The 10683-nt window shown below is 31.9% G+C and overlaps 2 protein-coding genes across 2 annotated transcripts; one reads left to right on the plus strand and one right to left on the minus strand.

Annotated features, from left to right (window-relative positions):
• The first annotated feature begins 3388 nt into the window (after positions 1-3388).
• On the plus strand, positions 3389-5055 carry LOC127737121 (uncharacterized). Its single transcript, XM_052247655.1, has 3 exons — positions 3389-3626; positions 4147-4333; positions 4724-5055. The coding sequence occupies exons 1-3, from the start codon at positions 3579-3581 to the stop codon at positions 5053-5055; spliced, it is 567 nt and encodes a 188-aa protein (XP_052103615.1). The 5' UTR covers positions 3389-3578.
• Positions 5056-5817: 762 nt separating this feature from the next.
• Positions 5818-10405, minus strand: LOC127737122 (uncharacterized). Its single transcript, XM_052247656.1, has 3 exons — positions 10358-10405; positions 7085-7194; positions 5818-6256 (listed from the first exon to the last, which is right to left on the minus strand). The coding sequence occupies exons 1-3, from the start codon at positions 10403-10405 to the stop codon at positions 6106-6108; spliced, it is 309 nt and encodes a 102-aa protein (XP_052103616.1). The 3' UTR covers positions 5818-6105.
• Between the last annotated feature and the right edge of the window lie 278 nt (positions 10406-10683).

A 10683-nucleotide genomic window follows, 5' to 3' on the forward strand; every position in this document is an offset into this window, starting at 1 on the left:
CAATGTCTCTTCAGTGATGATCGAGGCCAAAATATTTGAAAATCCAAAGCTTATTAATATTGAAACATTATTTATTTATTATTTCAGAAAATTGAGATAAAAAAGAAAAAAAACCAGAAATATAAAGGAGAAAATGTTTAGGGAAAGTTAATAATATCTAGTTACCATTTTTTCTATTCAAACAATTAAATTTTGATTTAGACTGTAAATCTGTATCACCTTTTGATCCTGGTAATTAAATTAAAACAGTTAGATTTTAACACCTATATATATAGTAAGTAGCATCCTGTTATACTGTAAAGTCATAAAGATCAAACAGTTGAGTAATCAGTAGTTGTAATCCCTCCAATCAGGTAATTAACAACTGGACCATGCCTATACCACCTGTTGTTAAATACATTTGTAAACTCTGTGAGTTTGATAAACATCATTAGAAAGGTGCTGTGAATTTAAACATTGTAGTTTATTAGATTTTATCACAGGCAAAACTCATGAACCCAAATGTACTAGTTATATAAATTTACAAAAAAAATATAAAATATTATATACTCCGAAACCTATATCTTTAATTTTTTTTTAACATCATAGTATCTAAAAGTAACTAATTTCACCAAATGTCATACTTCCCATGCATTTTCCAGTTTCTTTTTGGAGGTTGGCATTTTTGTAATAAATGGTCTACTTTTTAATTTTTTTCTATCAGATGATCTTTTTTATTACATATTATAATTAATCAATCTAAATCAGTTATGTCATTGTATGAAGGCATGACATAAATTCAGTAGTATTATTTTATGTTGTTTTTTTTAGTGGAAAAGCAGAGTTAAAAGGGGAGGAGGGGTAACCTTATATAGTCTTAATGATCTAACTGAAATGAAAAACAATTATGTGGATAAATAAACTTTATAAAAAGAAACAATAATATTATTATTATAATGTCCATGCTCCTTCACAGTGAATAACATTTTAAATCAAACTATGCAATATATGCAAGAGATTGCTTTGTGAGACTTAGTATAAACAAGCATTCACCAAAATACTTTTCTTTTTCAGAAACTACAGGAACTGTTGTATAATCCACCCATTGAAGAAACTAAGAACCCACCAGAATTAATTCCAACAGTTCCTATGCTCATTGATGATGAGAATGCTAACCCATCCCTAGAACCCTCTGCAGACCAAGAGTCACCTGTACATGTATGCAATAAATCTGTACCATCTCTAGTCAGCCCTGAGCAAGACACACCTGTATGTTATAACTCTGTGCTATCTCCTGTCAGCCCTGAGCCAGATAAACCTATACATTCTATTAATGCTAGTAAAGGTTGCAACAGTGATAGTCAGGAAACCACTCATTTAAAAGAAATTGAAAAGGTATAATTTTCATAACTGGTTAAATTCATGATGATAGAAAATAAGAAAATGTGGTATGATTCTACGAGAAACCAAATGACATGGAAGTTAACAACTATAGGTCACCATACAGCCTTCAACAATGAGCAATTGTCTTCCATTAGATTTTTACAAATCATTCATTCAAAAAAAAAGGAAATCAATGTTGTGATATTTTTATTTGCACATATAAATATGTATATTTGAACATTTTAACTTGTAGACTTTGTTACTTTGTCCTATTTTGGCATTTATGATTTAAATTACATTTCTGTTATTATAGGTAAATGTAACTAACTCGTAGAAAACAGCAGACAGTCAGACAGCAACAGTTTCAACTCAAAGGAGGTTCAGATCTGCCAGAATTCAAGTTCATCCGAAAACAAAAGCTAAATGTGAGTTATTCCATAAATACCATCAGTTTTTATTGGTTTATTTTGCTGACTAATTTCTAGTATTAGTCCCTGCATTAATTGACTTGGTACTGTCATGACATGAATATAACACTTTTTTCTAAAAGTTCTTGTAAACTTTTCGTATAAAAATTTAGAAACTGAACTTCTGCATTATCATGATTATATTTTGGAACATGTTTTTGTATTGGAAAATATAAAATATGAAATTTTAATTAAGTAGGATTGCAGAGGTCAATTTTTCTCTCTGGGGGCACTTCCATCTTCTTTCTCTAACAAAAACTGGCTTTGTGTATAATTTGGAGTTTAGTATGACGTCCATTATCACTGAACTAGTATACATATTTGTTAAGGGGCCAGCTGAAGGACGTCTCCGGGTGCGGGAGTTTCTCGCTGCATTGAAGACCCATTGGTGGCCTTCGGCTATTGTCTGCTCTATGGTCGGGTTGTTGTCTCTTTGACACATTCCCCATTTCCATTCTCAATTTTATTTAGTACCACAGTATAGCCAATATTGCTAAAATTGGTGTTAAACACCAACAATTAATCTTTTGCAATTTCAAGTAGCTGACAGCTAGTGCATACTTTTTATGAAGTGTATCTGAAAGTTACTATTTCATTTTTGTCTACTTAGGTACTCAAGCTTACTTTCAACCAAGATACCGTAGTATGGCTATTCAGTGTGATCTCATACCAACACCACATCAGCCACAGCCTGCAGACAATACAACAGAAAGAGTCCAATAACATGCTAATGACATTGAACACATAACACCTGATGATCCAGTTATTTCTGATGATCCCGAAGATCTTCCATATGAACCATCCCTTAGTGATTCTTCGGACAGTGGTGGTAGTGATGATTCTCATAATGAGTAAGTTGCTTTATAAGGTTAACATTATAAAGGAAAAAAAAGGATCGGGAAAATATAATAATACAGTGGACAAATTGAATGAATACCACGTGCACAAATTGTGAGCTAATCAGTTTATATGGGTTTGTTTTTAAATCATAAAAAGTGGAAGTTGAATGTCAGTTGTAAAACCAGTTTAACCACTCAACACTGCAAGAACAAATAATTGAGAATTTTTTGTAAAGAAAAGTTACTCAGTATTCCAATATACTTGTACTCTATCGTGATTGTTAGCTTTGTTGGTGGAAAAAGCGATACATTGTAGTACCGAAATAAACTATTTTGATGTAGGTATAGACAATTGCTATCATATGTTATGGGAATGTAAACAAATTACCAGAAGTGTCCAATTTTGTTAATATTTTGTCAAAAAGTAAATTTAGAATCATGCTTTTAGTTTTAAAGGAGTAAAAGTCCTATACATGTAGTAGACAATGAATTGCATATATATATTTTTTTCCAATTAATCGGTTTCAGCAAATAAAGTTTATCATGCTTTTCATTTTACTTTAACAGATCAGAAACAGGTCTACAAGAAAAGAAATATATTGTTAGTGAAGACCAGCTTATGGACTTGTTTAAGATATGCCGTAAATGTTGTGGTTGTGCTATTGCTACTATTTCTCAAATAGTGGGGACTCTTATAAAAGTTGAAGTCAAATGTGAACTTTGCAACAATTTCAAATCAGACCTTCTTTAACCATCAGAGACATTTCCTGTACCCAGCCGTAGTACGATTTTGGAAGCACCAGCAAACGCAGCATGTAGTAAGATACAGAGACGGTAGGGAGTCCCTGGTCGTTGGTGGTGATGTAGGGCTGATATTCCAGGCCATTCTGCAAAGTATGGGTCTTATTCAATGGTAGACTTGAACCAAGGTGTTGTAATTGATGTCCAACTGGTTCAGGTATGAAACACATAACACATATAATTGAATGTAACAAATTATTGATTATGCAGTATTTAATCATTTCATAAAACTTTCAGAGATTACTAGTTTTCATCAGAATCTATAAAAACCTAGGGTTTCTTCAATGACAATATAGTTATTTTAATGACAAACAAAAAAGAAAACAAACCACAGATACACAAAAAATGGATATTGGTATTTATAACTAGTTTGCCTTCAACAAATATTTTCTGAAGAATAAGGTAAACTGAGAACTGTTTGCAATAACTTCAAACAGACTGTATAGTCAAAAATAAAAGTTGAAAATACGTAAGAAATAACAAACAATGTTGCAAATGTAAAATGATGAATGTTTATACATTAAAGTTCTAGTGTGTTATGCAAAAGTCTGAACAACTGGTATCCAGCTGAGGAGTTGCAATTTTATGCCATAAAAGACCATGATATTTATTGCCTAATTCTTATCTTAATACAAAATCTTCAGTGGGATGCCTATAAATGTTGCTTTCTTTTCCAGAGTAATGAGGTCAAGTCCAGCAATGCTATGGAAAAAGAAGGTCTGATACGTGCCTTGAAATGGATAGATGACAACAACTTGTCTGTCAAGACGCTTGTCACCGATCAGCATCTTCAAATTGTGAAGTACGTTAGAGAGAAGGAACCACACATCAAACACTACTTCGACGTCTGGCATGTGGCAAAAGGTTTGTTTAAAATTTGTTGATCGATCTGAAAGATCTTAGTTTTAATTTAAATTTTAACGATATTTTATTATGAATTAACATACCACTGAAGAAAATAACAGTTTATACTTGTATATTAAATTCCACCTTAGCTCTTTTCTTGAATGAGCCTCATCAGGCATGACGAAAGAACAGAAGCAGCTTTATGGCAAAAATGGACCTAAAAGCAAAACCTATTTCATCTGAGGTAAAATTTGCCTGAGGGAGTTGAAACCTTGGAATAAATTCTTTAACTTACCAATGGATAATTTGAGGAAATGATCCTTAAATCACATAAATTTGGGTTTTTTTTCTCCTCAAGATATAGTTGTAAAAAAGTTTTCATTTTTGTATTAATCTTGTTTTTAACAGGTTTAAAGAAAAAAATGGTTAAACTCAGTAAGGAGACAGACTGTGCAAAAGTTGGAGAGTGGATAAAAAGCATCACAAACCACATGTACTGGGTAGCAGCTTCAACACCAGCTGATGATGGAGAAGAAATGGTGTCCAAATGGTTGTCGGTGGCTAACCATGTACAGAACATCCATACAGGCCACTCTGACACATTTCCAAGCTGTAAACATCGAAGATTAGTGGGACGAGACAGGAAAAAGAAATGGTTAAAACCAGGTATGATATTATTACACTATTTGTTAGTCTTGTTATATCATAAAATTCAGGCTTTTGGTCAAAAGGCCATTTAAAGTTCCTACAAGGTATATGTTAATGAGGGAAAAATCAAGGCCACAAAAAACAAAAACGTTTAAAGATGCCTTAGTTTAAATGAATTTTGAATATATTTTAGGCCGCAGCAACAACATTTCTTGTTTTTATATCAAATATAAGAAACAAGACGACGCTTTGACAGGAAATCACATGCAATGTTACATAAGCCAAGTCATCTTCTTACAGTAATGTACCTCAATCAGCACCCAATCATCAGGAATTATAAAGCATTAAGTAACATTTTCATTTAAATTTCTATGTCCAAATGATATTATTCAGTGGAAAAAAAAATGCATATTCACCAGGGAGACCGTAAGTTTCCATTTTTTAACTTTTTCTAACTCTAAAAAATTTTATTGTAATAAGAATATGTATCAACAACATCTTACAGGTAATCGCAATGAGATAAAAGGTATATATGGAACAGCAACCCAACATGAACATTCAACAGAGTAATCTTTGTAAATAAATAGATGAGTAAGACCTTGACTTTTTGTAATAATACACCCTTTTGTCTATTTATTATTTTGTGTCATTTGTTTGCTGTCTTGTTGACACACACAGTACTCATCTCCTTTTATTCATAATTCAATAATATGGTTATAACCCAGGCACTTTTAATACATTGTAGCTCTTTATTTTTTTTTTAAATGATATGAAATAGCTCTTTGTGATATTTTCCAATTTTGATCACTTTGTTTAGTGAAGGTTATAATAATATAACTATCTTTCAGGATACATCAACACACTGATGAAATCTGTAAGAAAAATCGTTGAAGGAACAAATATGCGACAATCGCCAAAAGTACCAATGCAAGCACCAAGACCACTCTGTGCCGAGTACATACATCCACTAAAAACAAAAGCTATACTAGAAATGCAATCTCGATTTAGGAAGCCAGAAATGTAGATTGAACATCTAATAAAGAACAAGTGCTAATTTTGTAAACATGACATTTAATTTGTATAATAAATATTGAATGCTTGGAATATTTGTACATATATATTAATGTTTGTAAAAAGTCAATTTATGCTTCTTCAAAACCTTTGTACTGGTTTGACTGGAACTTGTTTCTTATTGCAATGGTAGCACATGCTGGGAGTCGAACACGTACAGACTTTCCAAGATATCCCCAACCCCATCTTGCCAACTGACGATAGGCTGTATAACGATTTCTCCAAAAAATAATAAAACATTTATATTATATCAATCAGTTTTGGGGAAATGTATCTTGTTTTGGCTTCAGTCAAAGGCAACTATTGACATGTGCATTTGCACTGTATTTATTATTATCTTACCTCCTATACATTTCTAGGAATATGATTGGTTTAAAGCATTCGCATGGTGTATATTTCATATAAGGTTAGTAGGCGGGGCTTATTTCAGTACACAGTTAGTAGTGGTGTTACATCCCTTTATAAAAACAACACGGTGTTGAGGAAAAATCTGAAAGGTTTCAACAGACGAAGAAATTGGTGATAAACGATTGAAATAAATTCATAAAACACATTTAAAGGTAACAAGTTGTTACTATTGGCATTTGTTGTTGTGTAGACAAATGAAAGTAGGTTCTAAATACTAAGTATTGAAGAATTAATCACTTTGATAGGCCGCTAGTCTAAATACCATATGTGAAGATAGTCGGTAAGATAAATTTGTTACACGATGTGCTAGTGACCTAATACGATGTATATGGGGTCAGCAAATTCCATATGGGGATTCGAGCTTCGCTCTCATCCCATCTGGAATTTACTGACCTCATATATATCGTATTAGGTCACTAACACCATGTAACTAATAATATTAATCAAATATCACCTTATTTACTGGCTGTTAAACAAAATGAGGTCTCTGTAAATTATTTGATGTTGGATTGCTTATGCATCTATATTTTGTCTACGTCTATTATCATGATTATGTTATTATGTTTATATACATGTATGTGATGAAGCGTTATTTATATAGTAATGAAAATAAAATTACTATTTATTAAATTATAAACTCAATCTTCAGTTGTCACTTGAATCTCTCCATACTGCTGTCTGTACTGGTAATATGCTGTTTCCAGTACACACTGGTTCAGACACACAGGCTCAAATCCAGGATGCTCTGTGATCTGTGATGCATAGTGTAGGTGAAGGTAGTTCCTCCATTTTGTCTGTCATTCTGTTTAGTTCTTTTTCATTTGCTGTTGGCATGGATTCACAATGTCCACAGTCACACCTGCAAAGTAAAATTACATTTTAAAATCCAAGAAAATAAATGTAGCACAATGTGTTACATTAAAAACACCTATACAACTACAGCACAATGTCGCACTAAAAATGCAAAAAATATTTGGTATATATGATGTTGACATAAATGTGGAAATAATTTGTTAAGTCTCATACATGTATGTTGGAATGTTATGGCCAGAGAACTACATGTAGCAAGAGATCTGACACTTGATAATTGGTTTTTGAACAAGTTTAAATGGATTTTGAAAGATAAAGAAGTTTAGGTTTTTAAACATTTATTTTCTAAAAACAAAAATTCAGAGCCTTCTATTATATTTAATTTAGATAGAGGGTGGTAAATTATAATGACATAGCTGTAAGTTTAAAAGGTGGGTAAACTTATGAATGCCAATAAATTCGTGAATTAGCCTTTGTATCAGATAAATGTACATATAGATCTGTCTTTTCAGTTAAATGCATGAAAAAAGTAAAATTTTATAATAGCAATAGTAGAGAAGTCTGCACATGAATGGCTTAATTATTTGTGAATTTGTTGTTCAAATGGGTTTGCTATTTAATCAAATGTATTTTCCTGTCTGCAGCAATTTAAAACCATTTAATATCAAACAATTTTACATACCAGTTTGTATTTCCCGATCTGGGTTCCATATCGACGTCCCCATTTTGCGTAAGATCTTCATCATCTTCGCTACTTCCCTCTGAAAGTTCTGGCTCAAACTGATAAGGCTGAATATCTTCTGCTCGATCACCATCTTCAATGCTTTCAAATGAAGAGCTTTGGAAGGATAGCGATAATTCAGAGTTGTTTTCATCCATGTTACGTTCGTACTGATCAAAATGAAACAAATCTCGGGAGTTACCCTGTATACGTCACTTCCGGTAAATCTCCTTTTCCGGAAGTAGCATTGATTGGATTTTCCATAGGTAAAAATAGTCGACCTTCACAAGCTATTTTCTCCGTTATTAGTAGACCAAATTGAATCGGGTTTTTTGCATTCTTAAACGTTAATTACGAACTTTAGAATAAGACAAACATGATAATAGCTTTTTAGTACCTCTTTAAATTTTCTCCTGAACAACATATATGTACGTTTCGGCGAAAAAGTGTATCGACAGGTAGTAGGTATTCCTATGGGCACTAATTGCGCCCCTTTAATAGCAGATTTATTTCTGTATTGCTATGAATCTCAGTTTATGACCAAACTCAGTAAAGACACGTCATTGTTACATTTAGTTGACACATTCAACAATACCTACCGTTATCTTGATGATATTTTTTCGTTAAATAATCCAGAGTTCTCTAAATATACTTCCGAAATTTACCCAAATGAACTTACTTTGAATAAATCTAACATAAACAGCAGCAGTTGTCCTTTTCTAAATTTAGACATTTCAATTTCTAAAGGGAAACTCCATACTAAAATTTACGACAAAAGAGACGATTTTTTATTCCCTATTGTTAATTTTCCTTTTTTAGACGGCGATGTTCCTTTGGCTCTATTATACGATGTTTATCTATCCCAACTCGTTCGTTATGCCCGTGTGTGTAGTGATGTCATAGATTTTAACGAACGTAATCAATGCATCACTGGTAAATTATTAAGTCAGGGATTTCGTTACCATAAATTACTTAAAACTTTTACAAAATTCTTTCATAGATACAAAGATTTGATTTGTAAATTTGGCTGTACCTGTAGAAAACTTATTAAAAACGGTATTTCACATCCTAAATTTTCCGATAATATTGTACTTAAAGCGCGGAAATCACTATGGGATCCGTGTAAACTCACCGAACCTTTAAACAAACTTATTAGTAAAGGTTATCTAATCAATTTTGTAATAAGATCTTTGAATATTGTTTACATTGGCACAAATATCGATTTTGTCATCAACAAATTAAAACATAACTAAATTTGTATTCTTTTCGAATGGTGCTTTGGATGTATAAAAAACGCATCAACGTTCATTTTCTATATAGAAATTGCTTTATCTATATATTACATTATACATATTTATTATAAGGTTAAATCCAAACTATCCTACTGCTTGTCGATATTTTTATTTTGGCATTGCACAAGACATGTTTTCTTTGACTGTCCATGGCATTAAAACACTAAATCCCTGGGATGTGTTTTAGTTGATTTTAGTCTCTGATGCATGATTTTTTATTATTATTTATTATTATTAACTAGCTTTCAGTAACTGCGAGTACTCTCAAATCTTACTTACTACTTGATTTGACCTGTTACACAATTTGTAATGCATTTTTGTTATTCAATGTTTACTTATTTTGTGTTATATCTCGTCTCACTATCTATAATATGTACCACCTTTGAGTGTAGTATTGAGTAGGACGATAAATTTTCACTGCTGTTCTCGTACTATGTACAACAAATTTTATTTATTTTGTAAAAATATCTCCGTACTCCTAACAACAAAATTATTATATTTAAATTTACCTGTGTACCAGGGTTTCCCCTGGGTCCATTTTCTTTTTCGCCACCTCTTTCGCCAAAACAATATACTTTTCGCCACTTTCAATTTTTTTTCGCCAACTAACAATTAACATGAATATATTTTTCTATAAAATTTTCATTCTTTCTAACAAACAAAAAAATCAGTTTGCCACATTGTTGTCTATGATAATTCTACATATCTTTTTTTTTAATCTAGATTGTAATGAATAAACACTAAACATTTACTTTTTAAAAGATACTGTAAAATTGCAATATCGATCATGAAATCATAATTTTTGACTTCTGGGAACACGAGATTCATCGTCAATAAGTTTATCGGATATATATTTTCCCGTCTAGTTGAAGGATAAAGACTAAAGTCAGAGATTTTTCTTTCTTTTGAATATATTTCTTCGTAGCAACAGTTTTTTTTGTCCGGACCATCGTAAAAAGAAAAAGTCTAGACGTAAAACTATGCTTGAAATTTGTGCGTCACTAAAACGGTTGTAAAGTACTGGTACCTACTTCAAATCAATTATTTCTATCAAAGTAAAAGGATAAAGTTTAAAGTCGCAGATTTTCTTACTTTTGAACAGTTAATGTCACAACAACAGTTTTCTTTTCCGCCCATCATTTCGTAAAATAATACAATCAACACCTTTATTAATTAGAGTATTGTTGCCTACAGCTATGAAATGCACTCAGCTGATTATTGATTTTCTGTCACAGTCGTTACGAGTTCAAGGTGAATTCCGAATATTGTCTGATCAGGTAAAGTCCGAAAACAAGAAAAAAGTAAACAAGATGGATGAAATCGAATTGTTATATTTCTTTCGCCAAATTCTTTCGCCAATAATGAATTTTAATCGCCACAATTTTTATTTTTTCGCAAAACCCTGTTTTGTACGTTAT

This window comes from Mytilus californianus, unplaced genomic scaffold (assembly GCF_021869535.1).
Source record: "Mytilus californianus isolate M0D057914Y unplaced genomic scaffold, xbMytCali1.0.p SCAF_4, whole genome shotgun sequence".
Lineage (NCBI taxonomy): Eukaryota > Metazoa > Mollusca > Bivalvia > Mytilida > Mytilidae > Mytilus > Mytilus californianus.